At 35.2% G+C, this 19634-nt stretch overlaps 1 protein-coding gene across 1 annotated transcript in view; it reads left to right on the forward strand.

Moving 5' to 3' along the window:
* px (plexus) overlaps nt 1–19634 on the forward strand; it is a 207535-nt gene that overhangs the window by 41891 nt on the left and 146010 nt on the right. The window contains exon 2 of the mRNA XM_068768780.1: nt 9981–10008. Coding sequence (XP_068624881.1) covers nt 9981–10008 — 28 coding nt within the window. The remainder of the gene's footprint in view (nt 1–9980; nt 10009–19634) is intronic.

Here is a 19634-nt window from a genome sequence, read left to right on the forward strand (position 1 = left end):
TTTTAAATATGTAGTAATGCGAATTTATAAAGAAACACTATCATACTATATATATTATGAAATCATAATGTATTATTTCTGAAATTATTGATTTTTATATAGGGTGTTTCTATAAATAAGTTGTACATTCATCTCATTAAAGCATTTACATCTATGATCAATCACCTCGTATTCTAGCTACGAAATGGTGCTCTTCTTGTTGTAATTTATAAGACTTTCGTATATCAAGTCGCTGCTACCCACACGTATGCAATTCCCTAGCCTATTTTATATTCACTGTCCGCTCTGTTCCTTTAATGGAATACAGTACTGGCACAATATCGTTCAACGTCAAAAATAGGTACACCGATGATACATATCTAGGTTTCTTATAGGAGATAATAAAGGTTGTTATTGAAGGCTATTTAATTTAAAGTAAAATAAAATAATGCAGCTTAGGATCATCATCATTGCAGACATAGGACATCCACACTGCTGAACATAAACCTATCCTATAGATTTCTTACAGGATCGGCAGAAAGAAGTCTGCACTAAACAAGGTCTTTTGTCCAATTTGTGGTTGGACAAAAGACATATTGCGTTACGCTTGCAGGTCCCTTCACTCCAGAATCTCAACACCCCCCAGCTGTTAGCATCTGTTCTGTGCGCTACGTGGATGAATTGCTTTAACTACCTTTTCCTCCTCGTTGTCGTTTCCTCACGACTGAAGGTCTTGGTCAAGTACAGATAAGTTTCTGCCATCATCTTTTTGCCAGGCTGTTCTATTTTGTGAAAGTCTTAAAGAGCCGTGAACGTTGGCGTCGCACGAATTTGAAATTTGCTGTCGTCACAGCGTTCATTTTTAACTACCACTTATATAGTAATATCCTTTGTTTATACATTCATCACTGATGAATGTATTATTTACAAATATACTTGTCTTTTGAACTAGGAATTTATAAGTATTATAGGAATAATTTTCTTCCAGGCACATTAACTAATAAATATTTTAAAACAAAATAACACATAAAAATGAGTTCATGTTTAAATATTGCAGCGTGAATTTTAAAAATGATATTTTATATGACTGACATTTCACACTGATCAAAAGGATTTTACGATTACAGATGTGAATTTATTTATGTTAAATCTAATTAGAGTTGAATGAGAGTCTAAGTAGACTTTTGCGAAAGTGATCTAAAAAAACAGATTTTTTATAGACTTCACCAATCGATACGCGCTTTTAACACTTGTAGCTTCAAGTGTATAAAGATATTTCTTTATTAAATAATATTAAGGCATCTCTATCTCTACGCTAAAGTGTGAAAAATTATCAAATACCTCAAAATTTAAAAATATTTTTTATGCCAAGGGATATCATAAGAATAAATTAATTTCAGTTGAACATAGTTATAAAACCTCTTAATTAAAAACACGTTAGCGGTTGATGTAATAAATGTGGAAATGCGGAAACTCTCACGGGACAGCCCTGCCTTCGACGCGGCGGCTTAGTGGAATCTAATGATTTAATTGAAACGGAGCCTCCATTCGCCCCGGCATTCATCTCGTGCCGTGATCCCATAGCCGCGTAATTAATGCTAATATTTTAAAATAGAAAACAATAGATGGATTATACCTTCATATAAATACAAACCCTGGTATGAATAATTAGTATAGTAGACGGCTTTCGACTTTGCATCGATACTTTATGCTTGGTTATCGACACTATGTACAGGTTGATTGGAAATAGGTGTAAAGGCTTAGAAGCTTTTCACTGACAAATGATTTATAGATGTACCCCTTCAAATTTTTTACACTTATCACAAATCACCCTGTATAGTACTAAACAACGATTGTGTTTATAATTTGATTTTCTATGAACCGTATCAATATACAAATATGTCTTTAAATAAAACAATGAAAATTTTAATGAAATAAAACTAATTTTAATAGATCACATGGTGGTTTATTTTTTAATTTTATGCTCTCTGATTTTCAAGGATTTTTCAGTATCCTTGGTAAACGGGTAGGAATGTGGTGTTGTGTCGTATTGTCATATTTTGTTACAAATTATTGTAAGTAATATTCGTGTATGTATATCTTACTTATTCTCTGTTGAAGTTGTTGCTGTTAGCCCTAGTGCTTGTACAGCTTCATCGGAGCTGAGTTCACGTAGTGGAAGGGTCCGTGAACTTAGTGTATATCTAAGAACTACAGTAATTCCCCGCTTTACGCGAGGGATACGTTCCAAAAAAAAAACGCGTTAACTGAAATTCGCGTATAACGAGGTTTATGATTAAACATAGTCAAAAATTATTATAAAAATACAAATCATTTTAATCAATCACTTTAATTCTAGGAACACTTTATGCAATACATACTCTTATTTTTTACGGAAAAATACACCTATTGTCTTTTGCGTAACGTTTTGTTTACGTTCTTGTAAAATATGTTCATAACACCCAACACTGTTTTTAATTGTTTGACAGATGATCAAGACACCATAGAGAAGTTGATGACTACATTATATTTATACGCACTCTTTCGCGTAATTCGAGGCATCTGAGCGCGAAATTTGCGATTCGCGTTATAGTGAAACCGCGTATAACGGGGTCGCGTAAAGCGGGGTATTAGTGTTATTACTTGCATTAAAAATACTATACAGGTCATTAATAAATAGTCCTGTATATGTCGTTTATATTAAAATAATATCCGTTATGTGTAAAGATAGAATCAAATAGTAATTCTTTTATACGTATATTTGTGTAGCAAACTATATGACACAAAGTGCTCACGGCACATATTGGCTTGACAACAACGTTATGTATTCTAGTTGTTTGTTGTTTGAACGATTTGAACGCGCTGCGTCGTCGGCGGTGTGTGACGTGCAGTGACGTCATCGGGCATCGCGAACATCGAACGAATTGTTGTATAATTAAATAGTATAATTACGCGGTGATGTGATCTAGTAAACAAGAGGAGTGGCACGTCGATACCATGGTTAAGTTGGTGCCACTTGGGAAAGGCGAGAGTGGTGACGTCATTTTCGAATAAGCCGACATAATTAAGTGCGTTTAAAGTACCTAAGAATTTAATATAACATTTTTCGTAGTGTTTACTTCGTCCAGGTTGATTGTAAATTTATGTAAAAGCTAAAATCTTTTGGTAGATAATTGCTCTATATGTTCATCCATATAAAGCTTCTATATTTTTAACCAATCATCTGTATATTGATAATGTAATTTTGAGATGGGCAAATATAACAAAGTACGGCTTATATGGGGGACAATATCGAAGCGTTTCACGTTATAGAACTCTTTATTGTTTGACAATCCCACATATTTATACATACATGAAATAATGTGTATATTATATATATATATACATAAATGAGAGATGCTATAGTATTAATATTTGTACGGGTAAAGATCGAGAATAAGTATGTGTGCGGACAGTTTTGCAAAGACTACACAAAGTTTTACGATAGAGATAAGATAAGGCGGAGTCGTGAGCGGAGTATTGCAACCCGCTACCCGCGGGCCCCAATCGCGCCGGCGGCCCCTTTAGCCAACCGACCTTGACGTCACGTTACGAAAAAGGCAGCGCTGTGCCAACGCGGCCAACGCAAAAAGCAGCTGCGCTACAAAAACCACGCAATTCACTAATTTTATATTTATACGATGAAAATTTAAGATTAGATTTAAAAAAAAAATAACTGAAACTTGTATTTAAATTTGAAATAAAACTTATTGACTTTTATAACGTTAAATTAATATGATGCGTAATAATTTGTTCAATTTTTTTCATTTCTTCTGAAAGTTATAATGAATCTAAAAGTTAATTTATAATTACTTATGAGGTTGACTTATGGGTAATTTTTTGCAGGTAGCTTTATTTGCATCTTCGCAATGGTTTTATTTCTAAGTCAACTAAGATGTACGTAAGTGTATTTCAAATGATCACAAATGGTCCTAGCGTGATCAGGCTCAAAGTAAATACATTTAAAAAACTTTTAAGTTAAACGGTTTTTCGATACCCATATTGTGGTGGTTGTGGAAAAATATGTACCTAGTCCGCCATATTGGAACGGCGTCCATCTTGAATTTTAAATTTTGTCATAATTATCGTGTTTTACTAGTGTAGTCCTTTCATTTGATACCCATATTGAGGGGGTTAAGGAAAAATATGTAATCCGCCATTTTGTATCGGCGGCCATCTTAGATTTATAATGTTATTGATTTTATTATATTGTATTGTCATCTAAATTAAATGTGTGTACCAAATTTCAGATCAATCTGACAACGGGAAGTTGCTTAAATTTCAATTTATAATTTTGACCCAAATAAATAAATAAATTCCGTACGGGTCGAACTAAATAAAACCGTTTAAAAATAGCTTTATAATATTAATATATCTTGGATTAAATGTGTAAAAACAAAGTTAACAAAGTTGTTAGTGGAAGGTGGTAAGCATAATAGTGGCGAAATTCAAATTAAATTTATCACGTTGTATTTTGTGTAGTGTTCAGAGAAACTGCACAACCTAGCTTGTATGTCTCTCGATGCGCGGCAGCCGTCCGTCCCTTTGTCGCAGACATTCCTCGCGCGATGACTAAGCGTTCTGCTTCGTCGTTTTAAACGCCACATAGGAGTGGGATAGCTCGCATACATTCCTCGATAGTGGTGCCTACAGACTAGAGCGATTTGACTTTTGTACATGATTTGCCTATACATGTTACACCTTTTTATAACTGTTATTTATAGATCTTATATGAACTAAATATATTCTAGAAAACTATAGTCGTGGAGAAGGTACAATACCATCTTTTGATTATATCTACGTACTTTGTTAATGCTGCCTCCAAAACATTAAACTGTCAGGTTATACTAATGTAAACAGTATACCTGCCAGTGGTCAGGGCCTTATTTACGGCTCGAGAAAGTACATTGTAGCCAAAACAGTTTTAACTCAAATGCCATAAAAATCGCTTTTGAAAGATGAAGTCGTCGAAGCTAGAAGCCCAAGTTTTTATTTACTATATTTATTTGCTGCTTATTTGTGAAGAAGTGGTCTGTGTTATAATCTTATAGATGTGTTCGTTTTGTCAACTGATAACATTTACACCGCTTTTAAGTGTTTACGAGAGATATGTGAGAAATGAAGTGTATGGTATAATATTGATGGAACAATATTTCATTATTAATAAGCATAGAGGAAATAACAATTTTCAATCTACGAGTATCATAGGCTACTCGCTTCTGTACAAGAAATAATTGCAATGTTTCCTTTTATAAAATAGTTATACCAAAAAAATCTTATCATTTTTTTTTTTCATCAAAACGGCACTGAAACGTGGACACTTGGAGCCACATTGGCAAGTTCACAGACGCTAGTCGAACCTCGGAGTGGGTTATATTTGAAATTAGGCTTTGTGATCGAATCAGGAATGAAAACGAATGGAAGTATTTGACGTAGACAAAGGATTGGCAATTTGAAGTGTGCATCAGTGGGTAGGATAACGTGGTGCGTAGAACAAATGGCTGTGAGAGCCTGGGCTTCACGAGTGAAGTAAAGTGAGACGTCCTTTTTATTTAAGCGGTCCTCTAAGAAAGATATGGATGAGGCTCATGTACAGCAGTGGAAGTCCTAAGGATGAAATGATGATGATAATTGAAACAGAGGTATGTAATTAAAATCCTTCGTTTCCCTTAGGACCCGCTGTTTTGCCACAAAAGTACAGTCACCGCTGTGAACCTATGATCAAATATCTAGAAAGGTGGTTATAAAAGAAATATTACTCGACTTTGATCGTACATTTCCAAGATTACTTTGTCAATGCTATTAATATTGAATCAATGTTCCCATTTTATCCACCAAAAAAGGATCGAATCTCTGTAACCTTTCCGGTTGATATTTGTGGGTCTGCGTTGCGTAAAAGCAACGCTGGTCCCGCTGCCGTTAATGTTACTGTTAATTGCGTTTAAATAGGTCTGCGGTTGCGGCCGCATGCGCGCAAATGTCAGGCCGAACGTGACGGTTGCCTCCCGCCTCCGTGTGTGACAGACCGACAAGAACGGCATATGGTCATATCGTTATATATATTTGTAATGCACCATGCCTTTCCCAGTGAGACTTCGTATTGGAAAAAGTTATTAATCTATCGTAAATCGAAAAGTAAGTGTCTTACATTGCAAGAGTAATTCAGACCGAAAGCACTGTATCTAACGTGCGGTGTTCTTTTTTTTTTATTTATATGGATTCCGTTTTCTGGGACCTCCTGTACTTCCCCTGTCTTGGGTACACAGGGTTTTATCAAGTGTACACAGGTGTTTATCAAATAAGTCTTTTTTTTTTACAGTTTTTTTGTGTCCTCAACTATTGTTCTTCACAAATTCTCACCTCACTTCCATCGTCTTCCAACTAGAATACTACAAGTTTACAGTTTATTCTATTTTGGTTTATTTTTAGTTATTTAATTTTCCTTTATAATTTTATTTTTACATTCCTATTATCTTTACATTTATCGCGGTGTGGCATAGCTGTCAGATATACAGGATGATTGGTTATTAGTGTAAAATATTTAAAAGGGTGCATTCCGCAGAGTAGTTTTCATGATTGCCTGTGCACGGAATTTTTTTTAAGTTTCCAATAACGGCTTCTTTTCTAACTAGTCAGATAATTATGTATCTTCTTCACAAGACTTAAATTTACATCTAATATATATCCTCATTGGTTATGGTTCACTCGTGATGGCTCCGGCGGGGGTGGGGGAGGCAGTATGAAACAGCGGCTGATAGCTTGTGTTTCAAGCCATCAACTTGACAAAAGGAAACGACACTATCTATCCAATTTATTTATATTTATGACCGGACGAGAGTAGCCGACGCGTGACGGCCAGCGATGGTTATAAATAATTTTATAGCGCACAAGAGTTTATGGTCGATTTTTTACGGGCGGCCCGGTTTTTGTACGACGACGTAGATAGCCTTCCCTTATATATAATCGGCTTTGTTCTATCGCGTTTTCTTAACATTCGCTTCTTACTGATGACTGGATCTGGTAGTGTGATCTGCTCAATTCACATCTCACATGTGGCGAAAAAATATATATTTACTAGCTGATCCCGCAAACGTTGTTTTGCAAAAAAAATTAAAGTTTTTAATTAACAAATAAAAAATAGGGGTTGCTCGTAGAGGGGGAAAATTTAGAATTGCGTATATTTTTATATGCTGTATCATAAAAAAATTAAAACAAAAAATTTCGTCAAAAAATTTTAAGCGTGAAGAACCCTTGTCATATGGGAGTATGGAAAATAGATAGTAGCCGATTCTCAGACCTACTGAATACGCATATTAAATTTGATAAAAATCGGTCAAGCCGTTTCGGAGGAGTACGGTAACTAACATTGTGACATGGAAATTTTATATATTAGATTTACTGATAAATAACTTCATCTTGTTTGAAATTGCAAAGCGTTGAAGATTTACAGTAGATATCTTTGGAATAATTCCCACAAGTTGTTTACTTTAAACACAGCCGGTTACATTATTTATTTCGCAGTATTGCGAGATTGAGCTTTCAGATCGTTTAGGCGGTTGCTGATGTGATTGGTTCGAAAAGCCTGTGCCGTGGAACCTTGGGCTGTCGTTTCAATAAATTCTTAGTATTGGATAAGACGGTATCTTTGTAGGCCGGATTTTTATTCTTTGATAATAAATGTATAGAATCCTTCTATTCATACAAATAAAATAGCCTTTTTTGCTGTCTTTTGTTTACACTAAAACCTACTTATAATATATGTATTAATAATAAAATAATGTAAATATAGACCAAAGGTCTTTAAATCATTTTAGCTAGACCTCTGACAAAGGCCTCCTCTAAAGCATTCTATTCAGTTCTGTCTTTCGCAATGTGTGTCTATGTTAGACTCGCTATTTTTCTAATATCACTCTCCCATGTTTTCTTCTGCCTCCCTCTACTTCTTCTGCAGTCCCGTGGATACCACTCTGTTGATAATTTTATTCCATTTCTACTTCTCTCTCATACGTCCTGTTCATCTCTCCTTTTGTTCCTTGTAAAATGTGTATGAATTTTTGAAAGTTATGCTTTTTATATTTATTAAATCACAAAGTGACCAAAATCGTTTCAAAGTGTTAGCAACACTTATTTACAATTCAATCTGAACGCAATATTCGGTGGATATTAGATGTCTGAAATATATTTACTCCTGTACGTTCTCTATTTGTTCATTGTTTAATGTTAGTATCTATTTCATTTTGTTGATTTTTAACTTTACCAAACCTACCTTTTCGTTTTTCATTACCACCTTTTATAACATTATTTTTAATGTACTAGAGCTGTCAGAAAATAAGTTTCTGTAGTTAGGTTAGTTTAGTTTCGCCGTTTATACAAATAGGTTTCTATTAATAATTAGGTACAAACATTATTAGTTAAGATTAAATCTTTTGGCAGGCCATATAGCGAGCAAAACAGATAGCTGTTACGAATTCTAAGAACGGCTCTGAAGGGAAGACTACTAAAATGTTCTACGATTATTACTAGCGGATTTGTATAAAAACATAATAATTTCAGCGCTAGAAAGTCCATATAAAGCAGTGTTTCTATTTTGATTGTTAAAGGGGCAAATCGAAAATAGATTCGTCGCGAGTTTAACCCTTTTTTTTATTATAATAACTTTATAGGTTAAATAGGGGGGCATAAGAATTTTAGGGAGGGGTATGGTAAAAAAGGTTGGATAATACTGACATTCGGTATTAATATTCAAATGTAAACTATCTGTAAATTGTGTATTTCAATCTATATTTCTTTAGAGATGAGCGATCGGTACACAAACACATATTTCGCTAAAAGACATGGTCATGAATTCCAAAGCTGAAAATAGCGAAACAGATGATTGCCAGTGGGACGGCGGGAGCCAAAGCGTCTGCCAAGCGTGACAAGATATATTGTTTGAACTTTAAAATGCATTAGTTCTAATGACACCAACTGTCGTGTTCCTGTTGTTGTAACTGAGATGTGTCTTTCGTCTTTGTCATTAAGTCTGGACGCATAAATATATAAATATACATAATTCGTAGAATAGAAATCAACGATAGAGTGATGTGCAATGAATGCGATGACAGTAGTGTATTCAGCAATCCAGAGATAAAAGATTAAATTAAATCAACCATCATTATGAAAAAAAAAAAACATGAACAAACACCATTAGTATTTTTAATAGTATAATTTAGAAAAGCTGTCTCAATGACTGTATTCGAATTTGTTTTATATCATTACCTCCAAGGTGTATTATAATTACCTTTACAATTACATTTATTACAAAAAGCAGAAAGTATGATAGGTGTGCAAAAATAGTAAAGCGATGACTCACCGTGGTCGATGAATGACTTTTTCAACTGTTTGCTTTTATTGTGTTCGTTAAGGATGATGGCTTCACTTATGGATATGGACCTAGTGCAGTGCAGTGTTTCCCAATGTGGGGCCCGCGCCGCACAGGGGGGCAATTTAATTGCTAAGGGGGCAATTTGAAAGTGGACTCGACACGATTTTAACCCTCTCGCTTAAATATATTATATATTTATAAATATTTCGTGTATGTGCGCGTGTGTGCGTGCGTGCATGCGTCTGAAGGTCTTACGTGTCGCAGCCCCCCCCATACCCCTATAAAATGATTCGTCGTTACCCTTATTATTGGGGTTTTTAACATTTGCAATCTATGAGTTCTAATGCACCTTGCTTATTTTTTCCCAAATTTTTTGGATAAAAATGGCAGAGAGAGGCAAAGTTATCTCTTTTCCCCAAAATAAACAAAGTAAAATACAAACAAAAAAGACGAAGAGAAGACTCGTATTCGGCGTGCTAAGAATAGATACAATTATGTTCTAATTTTATTTGCTTTGTAGCTAAAATTTTTATGGTGTAACTAAAACCGGTTATTGAATTTGACAATTAAATTTAATTATCTTTTTCTATCTTTTAAGATATGCAATCCACCACATTCGAGAGGAGGTAAGAAAAGAAGAAGGATATATATTCTTATGAAATCTGCTATGCATCTTATAATCTGATGTAAAGAAGCTGACACTGGTCCTCTGCTAGTTGGATCGAGGACATAGCAAAGGTCGCGGTAAGTCGCTGGGTGCGGGCAGCGCAGCACCGGTCGTGGTGAGGATCTTTGGGGGAAGCGTATTACTTGCAATGGAAGTCCATCGGCTGAAGAGAAGATCATATGCGTCATTAAGTTAAAAAAGGAATATGACCTGTTATATACGGTAGGCTCAAGCCGGTAGATGTAGATGCGGCGTGAATTGACAGTACCCCCCTCCCTCCGCTAAGTGGATCGATGGTATAGTTAAGCTCGTGGAAAGTTGCTGGATACGGTCATAGTGGCGAACTTTGGAGTAGTACTGTTCCTTGCAGAGGGCATGTATCCACATGGTGACACACGGTAAAAACTATACTGTTTTACGTAACTCAAAGTGACAAGTATGGATGTGGTTGATAGACGATGGCTTTATAATTGGATGTCACTACGAAATTTTCAGAGCAGCCGTTTTAAAAGCTAAAAAAAATTTAACATAGTTCATAATGTAAACTGTGTTTCCCAATATTAGACCCACGTTCCACATATAAGCAATTTGATTGTCACGGGGGGGGGGGGGGGGTTTGCAAAGTTTGACTCACCTAAATTAAACCCTTTCGTTTGAATATACAAAAATGTATATGTTACATCGATAATCGTAAAATTTTTAGAAAGGCTAACATTGGGCATGGCACAAAATAGGTATAAAATACCGATCTAAACTATTAATGTTTCATGTAAAAAGTCTTAAATTAAATTTCGTGTCAAATATTTAATATTTTATAATTCGACGCTGAATTAAAATCCTTCATTTTAAAAGGACATAAAAAAATAGTAATGACGCCATTAAGTTTCTTGGCGCTTAATACTTGGCAGCTTCTGCTAAGAGAGCTGGCCGAGTGTAATGGCGTGACCACTTGTGGCCTACTTGTGAGAAAAATTAATTTGGCCCTTTTTCAACATTCCGCTTCTTAATAAACTAAATATAATCTGTATAGCATTTGTTCCTTGCGGTTGAAGTGTGTACGGGTCTTTACGTGTCTTTACGTATTCGGTTTTAAGTTAAAGCTCCCAAGTTATTATTCAAGAGATCTAAGTTTGATTCAGATTGTGTTTACGTTAACTTGCTTGCATATTTTATTATTAACAAAGAACTAAAAATTAAAATAATTTGACCTTAAGAGAAGGCATGGCGCTGCGAACAGCACAAGGTTATTCATCATGGCGATCTTTGGGGGGTGGCCTGTGCAATGTAATTATCGTCTATCGGCTGACATGATGAAGAGAAGACAAGACTGGGTGACTGTCTTTAGCTCACAGAAGCCCACTGCAAGGAATAGATACCTCTCCCCCTACCCCTCTAAGATATGTATGGAGTGATATACTATAATCGCCACGTTTGGCAAGCGGGTTGACGGTCGCAGCGTCGTACTATAGTATACAAAGAACGTTGCTGCTCATCCTCTGGAAACTTGTATATAAGCAGTGAAAATCTTATATAATTAATGCACATAGTGTGAATTATTTAAGATTTTGTTCCCACACAGTCAATTCGGTTGGCAATAAACCATTTGTGATGAATGTAAATAGAAAAGAATATAAAAGAGCACGTCAAAGTTTCGAAGGAAAATATGGGAAAAAAAAACAATCGACACACATTTTTCAGTTGCCGCTCGACTCACACCAGCTATTTATACGTTTAGCGAAATCATGTACTATTCGCTAACATTGTATCTCGGGAATCGAACCCGTGATCTGCGATCGCAAGACTCAGTTCGCCACCGGGTACTTCTGCATAAGACACTTTACATCACTATATGTTTGTGTTGACGCCAAGACAATGTCAAAAGATCTCAATTTGAATTTAGAATCATAAATAAAAAGTTTTCGTTATTTAAGTTCTACAGCTGTCCCACAAGTCTTCCATCAGAGAAATGCGGGGTTTGGTCAATGTTACATATTTTTCATATATTTTGTTTTTGTAATATGCCAATAAGGCTCCACTATGCTTTATTCACGCAACTTAAAGATTGGTATAGTGTGACAGTCCTAACCTATTTACTATTATTTGATTACAATTGCTCTGTCGACTGTAATCCGATTAGATGCAGTTAATTAGAAAGTCGTGTTTAGATTGACCAATTAAGTAAGCTCTTTAGAAAGTACGTGGCATTTAGTCAATTTTTAGAATGATAAAAACTACTACTCAGGGACCTCATAGCTGCGCAACTAACCGAATTTGTACTATATTGGAGGACAGCTTCTTGCGAAACACATACCATACCATGAGATGCTTGTCTGCATCGTGTTACCGCCAACGGGGGCTAGTTCTCGGAAACCCCACGCTGCGATCGCCCGTCCGATTTTATTTTCATACCCGACTAATTGCTTAATCGCTGCGATTGATTCTGCATTTAAAAACGTCTTTCGATAATCTTAACCATTAACGAGGACTAATTTATGATAATGCGACCGTATCTGTACCAACGGCCCGCCGCGGTTTTTTTTGTTTGTGTTTATATCTCAGATATGCGGTTTGTTTATGGCATCACTAATTATTCCTTATCGAGCCTTAAGACCGGTTTAGACATATTAAATAGACCACTTTATAATTATCGATTCTGTTATTTTTAAAACGTTTTTATATTTATTTGTAATAATTAAATTAACGTAATATATTCGCTATATAACAAAGGTATTGTACATAAATTTTCTATAAGACCTGTTGAAAGCAGCGTGCATGCAGGGTTTTCTGATGGTTTTAATAAGGTTATCAATCTACTTTATGGGTGGACGTTCTATGCTATCATTATCAGTCATTTGTCTCCACTCCAGAGTCCTAAGGCTTCGGCAACCATCTACTCTTCAAGCTATTTGGCCTGCCTACTATATCTTGCTAATTCGCTGAGCTAACATGTGTTAGCAATGATAACGTAGAATTTATATCACAGTAACGTATGTTGTATATATGTATATAATTATATTATATTTTGAAGTTATTAAATGGAATCAGGCGTTACTTTGCGGAAGTCCATTATAAGTAAAAAAAGGACCAATATTTAGCAACTTCCGCACATGCAGTGGTAATCGTGCAACAAAGTGCACCGCCCGCCAGCCCGCTGATAAATGCGTATGCGGCAAACAATGCGAATCACACAACTGCCACCGTAAAACCACTCGACACGTGATTCACCCCTCCACGGGGCATCTTCAGAAGTTATGTTAATGGTATGTAGTTTATTATTTTTAGATTGACTCTGTGTTTGGCACTAATCGGTGTAACATAACTCCTCTTTAAGATAACGATTGAATATAAAATAAAGAACGATTATACACTATTGACTACGCCATATTCGTATAATCCTTGAGTCGAGTCGATAACACACTGGTCTCTTATATTGGTACAGATGACCGACCTACTTTTGAACCATTTGGTCAATGTTCACTGTTAAAAACAGAAGCTGCCGGCAAATTTTAAGTATAAATTATTTGCGGCTTCCTTCCTGTAACTTAATAAATTTGATTAATATTTTTCCTATTTGCGTTAAGGTACTAGAAACTTGTTGCAGGTAGATAACATGGAAAAATCAGAACGACAAACAAAAACACTTCGTTTTTTCTTCCACGTAGTAAATTAAAACATGTGTCGCACTTAACCCTTAAATGCATGACTTATATAATACTAAATGTATATTTCTTACACATAAGTACACTATAGTGCAGGGATATATATATATATATATATATATATATACGTTGCAGATATACAACACTATGAATTTATTTTAAAGTGTCGTACCCATTTACCGATTAAGTGGTATGTTGCAGTTTTTCATCATTATGCATTTAAGGGTTAATATTGTGTGGTTGCAAGTCGCTTTCAATTCAGTCCTATTGGAAATCTATGGAGAAGAATGTACACTGATGTATGACCTATGACTCCAATGATGCATCACAATGATTATATTATCGTATTATTATGGAAGCATTTTTAAGTAAACGTTTATTTATTAATTATACACGTCATGCTAACGAATTTTGAGTGTAAATTCTGCCAAAGCAGTATATTTTTTGTTCGTATTTCAGACAGGAAAACTTCTTGAATAAGTACGTGTTGTGTTCTTGTTACCATCGCATCGTTATGGGCACTGCGTATCCACTTATCATCCCCACGACCCTTTTTTTGACCTTACGTAGTATAAAAGGTCAAGTTATGTAACAATGTCCCATGTGTAGTATTTTCTTTTTTATGTATAATGTAGCCACGTTGGTTTCTATTTAATAAAAGTCCTCTGGTATTAATTTGAATAAATATGGAACTACAAGTTACTTGGGTTATTTTTGTTGTAATACTCCAGAGAACGCTTCACAAATATCGAGGCGATTAAAACGAAAGGCACTAGAGCTCAGCCGGCGGACATTTCGAAATGTCGTTAAACAGCGCACTTTGCGGAGGGGAGTTATTTGGGACAGAATGTACTTTCGAACTAAAAAAGAATCATCCAAGTGGGTCCGCTGGGGTACATTGTTGTTTATAGGTTATACGGCGATTGAAATAAAATCTAAACTGAAACATCGTAGGCTTTCTTTTACTCGGAAGTAATATTTTTAGACTGCCTTCATAATCTTCAGATGCGTGGGCAAATAAGGGTCAAATCGCACGTAAAACACCTAAACTGTTCATTGTTTTCTTTTAACGCCTTTTCACAACTATGGAACCGCTTTATATATCTATTTTATTTATATTCATAAATGAATAGCTAAAGGCGCTCTCCAAATGCCTTGTCGTTAGGCAGATCTGAATATTTCTACCCTTCGTAGCACACAAGACCCTGCTTATATAATATTGGTACAGTTTTGTATCTGTGTTCCATGTGGTTGAGTTGTGCGAGTGTGATTCCGTAGTCACATTTGTGTGAGTACTTCGAGCGATAATAACATAATTTTCTCATCCATTCACATTTTATACGTAACCAGCTCACTCGAGTGACTATAGCCAGAAGTTATTAGCCCATAGTCATTGCAAAAATAATTTAATTAACATGTTTCATGTTTCACTATTTTATTTTAGAGCGAAGTAAATCGACAAATACTGCCCGATGCAGCATTTAATCGGTAAAATAAATCTGCAGCGGTTGAACTGTCAAAGGCCTAAAAGTTTACAGTGTATGATCGAATACGCAGTTTGAATAGTAACATTTTGTGAATCTTTTCAAGTTTCTGTGCAATTTTAATTTTGTTTTGTATTAGCATCTTTCAGAAAGTACTTAGGTAAACTTATAGAAGATAAGCAGTGGTGTCCCGACGGTTAGAGACTGAAATTTGCGATATTAGGTCACAGGTTCGTTTCCCGGAACGCAATCTTATATAACTCAAACTTTGTGCATTAATCATATAAGGTTGCCAATATTCATAAAATTGTTACCAGAGAATGGGCAGTAGTAGCGCCCCTGCGTACCATAATACCATACTGCGATCGCCAACCCGCCTACCAAGCTGTGTATATCTTTGGGGCTGGCAGTCTTGCAGTGGGCGTTTACAGGCTGTAACGACGAAGGTACAAAAAGATGAATGTAATCTGTAGTCGATCTCAAGTTATAGTCACCCAAGAAACTATTTGTTTTTATACAAAGAGAATCAAAATTAAATCTCAGCATGAATTCCACGACAATTGTGATTTTACTATTGCAATATGAAACGTTGGAAATGAGTGAAATTTACGTAGTTTAATAGGACTTAAAATATGCAAACACTCGAGCGGAAACCAAACAGTTTTATTCTAGGAGCGATTCGAACGGACTCGAACAAAAGCGCTAAAAGCTTTTTTTATTCCGACAGAATGCAAATCATTTACTTACGAGCGGTAGTGTTCGAGATTAAATTTTATGGAATTTTCAACGGAGCGCTGTTTAATGTTCTCTATAAATGTTTAATAACTGTCTTGTTCGATATTCACAATGAAAAATGATTTAATTATAAAGTATATGAGGTACCCACCTGGAAAAATTAATTCATTGTTGGTAGTGATATTATCTGTGAAACTTGACTTGGAAATATATTCGTTTGAGATATTAACACATTCCATGCAATGTGGGGCGTATACAAGCCCCGTTGCACGTTCCGTTCAGTTTTTCATTGTAAACGAAGGATCCTTAAACATATGATTTGTGGTGTCGAATATAGATAGCTTCACATCATGTATGCGCGTACGTAATGCATATTAAAATTTATAACTTTTTTCTCGCTAATTATTGCTTTGCAGCATTGAAAAAGTGTAAAGCACACGTCTTATTTAATTTTTAAAGTGTGGGTAGTATACGCCCCACGCAGCCTGAGAGGAAAACCGCATGGAACGTGTTAACATAATAATTCTACATGCGGATTGCGACTTTTATACATATACTAGCTGATCCCGCAAACGTTGTTTTGCAAAAAAAAAATTGATATTTTAATTTACAAATAAAAAATAAGGGTTGATCGTAGAGGGGTGAAAATTTATGGTTGTATGTATTCTTGTATGCTGTATCATAAAAAAATAAAAAAAAAATTTTTACGTGTGAACAACATTTATCACTTAGGGGTATAGAAAATAGATAGTAGCCGATTCTCAGACCTACTGAATACGCATATTAAATTTAGTAAAAATCAGTCAAGCCGTTTCAGAGGAGTTCAAGTTCGAACACCGTGACACGAGAATTTTATATATTAGATTTTGAAACAATTCGCTATTTCACACAAGTTTTAAACAGATAGTTATGAATGACTAATCACAAAGGCCATCAAAACCAAGTTGTCCGGAACAAAAGCAGTGTATTCAGCCAACTCTGAACAAGTTTTATATTCATCACCCGGCGTTTGAGTTACAAATGTAACCGTTTTTTGCATAGAAACCTTTTCACATACATTCTCTTTTGCATACGCAGCGAGTGAATTGTCCTGCTCCTATGAAAAACATCTGTTGGAAAAGTTTTAGATAGACTCCTTTAGAAAAGCGCATTTTATCTAGTAAAAACTATTAGGGGGACCGCAAAGTAATGTCGCTTTCTTAATTTTAATTCACACGATTACGTTTTTAACATGTTTTTATTTCTAATCAACAATATATTCAACTTCGTTATGAACAACCTTTTGCAATCTAGTATAAAACGTCTTCCAAGTACGTAATGACAACCAAACACTGACATGCGCAAAAACGACATTACTTTCCGGTCACACTAATATTTTTAACACGCATTCAGAGAAAATAATTTTTTTTAGAGAAAAGCGTTTTAAAGAAGTTTAGGTTTATCTGTAACATATATAAATAGTATAAATTATGTAGTTATTTACAATATAATTATAATTTATGAAGATAAAGAATAAACTTGAATTAAAACTAACCAAAGAGTATCGTTTTAATTCTAAATTACTTTTTATTACCTAATGTTGTTTTAGTTACAAGTAGTTATTAAACACCGTAGGTAAGCCCATGTACTGTCTGTTTGTTATGACGAACTTTAATATATATATCGTAATATGTAAATTAGCAAATCACATATCATTTATGAGTACAGAAGTCGAATTGCATATATGATAATAACTCAATGTAATTCGACTTTAAATACAGTAAACCACATAGCCGTGACCACAGAGCGTTGATATAAGCCTTTCGGAATCAGCAGCATATGTGCACATGCATGCATGCATGCATGTTGGCATGTGTGCGTGCGTGCGTGCGGAGGACACACGCGTCCGACCGTGCTCGGATGTCGCCCGCGTCCGATGCAATTTGAATACATAAATGCTCACGCGTTAGGCTATGCGTGTTGGGCCATGAGACACGTATTAAATATCTCAGATCAGTAAGGTGTTCACGACGAAGTCCTGCTTAAAACTTTGAGAATGACGATCAACAGTATAAAGTTGTTTAAGGTTCTGAACTTAATAATCAAACATTGACTTTACAAATAAAATGGTTTACAAAAATAATATGATCGATTAAAGATAATGCTGCAAATTTCGTCATTATCGACACAATATATTCGCGTTAGAAAAATAGTGTTAGATCGTTGCACTCGTCTACGCAACTTGGCTAATTAGATCATAGTAAATTAGAAAGACGTGTTCACGAATTTACCAGCAAATAAAATAGTACAAATGCGTCGTCTTCTAAGTTTTTGGAACCAGTTTGGCATCGATTAGGCTAAGTTATAGCGAAATATAAATAAAGAGAAAAATCGCGCGACAACGAGAAGTATCTTAGTATTAAAATCCCAAAATTACATGACATTTGATAATCGTCAATTTAGAAAAAAAAAAACTAATTTAAAACATAATTAAAAAAAAAGTTCTCGATCGCCAATCGACAATGCATTTCTGAAGTTGGTTTCTCAAGTTTATTTTAATGCCTTAACTGTGCAACAAAGTCCAATACTACGATAGTTATTTTACAGCATTGAGTTAAATTTTGTTACACTTTAACTCTAACACTGAAACTCGTAAACGTTTAGTTTAGTGGCCCACCCGTTAACAGCGGCACCCTTATTGATTTTCCCCCCGGCCGTAGTTTCGGCGCGCGTTGTCCCCGGCGGCCGTTTGTGTTTTCCGTCCCGTATGATGGACGCATTGTACTTTTTTTTATTTGAATTTATCGATTTCTACTCTGTCAACTTTTTGTTTTGCATCCAAATATCGCAGCGAAACTGGAAGCGTTCGGTTCACATTTCATAGTATTATTTTAGGTCTTGCCTCATATAGGTTAACACAGGTTCTAATATTTTCTTATTCTATAATCTATTAAATCCAGAAAAATGGTTTTCAAAAGAAATATATCATGAAAGAATGGTTAGGCAATAAATATCATTACAATGTTGCGATTTCAAAGTTGTAGTTATAACTAAAACACAAGTTTGTTTTATATTGAACAATATCAAAAGCTCTGGTATGACGAACTTTATCTGTGTATATATCGCAAACTTTCGTAAAGAGAAAAGGATACGTGGACTGCGATAAAAAATAATTTACGGTTTTTTATACGTTAAGGAAAGATTCGATAATATCACGTAAGACGAATACGACATTTAATCTTATTTATAAATTTATATAAAAGTAGATAGCTGGTTGCAAGCCGTTTTCTACTTCTATTGAAAACATAGGCTTATAGTCAGTGGATTTTCTGAGGTTTGTATGTTATCGGCATAACTACTGATTTTAGATAATTCAAGTCACAAAGAGAGCAATAGAGAAAGCAGAATATGCAGAAATAAAGAAATTTGTAGAAGCATCAAGATAACCGATATAGCTCGAAGAATTGCTCGTCTAGTGGGGTGGCAGTAGGCGGGGGCATGATACTAGTGCAATCGATGGCCTCTGGAGTCGAAAGGTTCTCTGGTGGCGACCACAAACTAGGAATCAGGTAGACAGACGACATAGTCAAGGATGTGGGAGTGCGGGCAGTGCAAGAACGGTCATTAGGGGATATCTTTATGGGAAGCCTATACCTAGCATTGAACGTCTGATAACTGATATGATTTTGTTCAAAGCTCGGTGGTGTGTATATATTTGTACTGTTATG

Source organism: Battus philenor, unplaced genomic scaffold (genome assembly GCF_028537555.1).
Source record: "Battus philenor isolate CCGP_79_NKW_IND1 unplaced genomic scaffold, ilBatPhil1.0.hap1 SCAF_27, whole genome shotgun sequence".
Lineage (NCBI taxonomy): Eukaryota > Metazoa > Arthropoda > Insecta > Lepidoptera > Papilionidae > Battus > Battus philenor.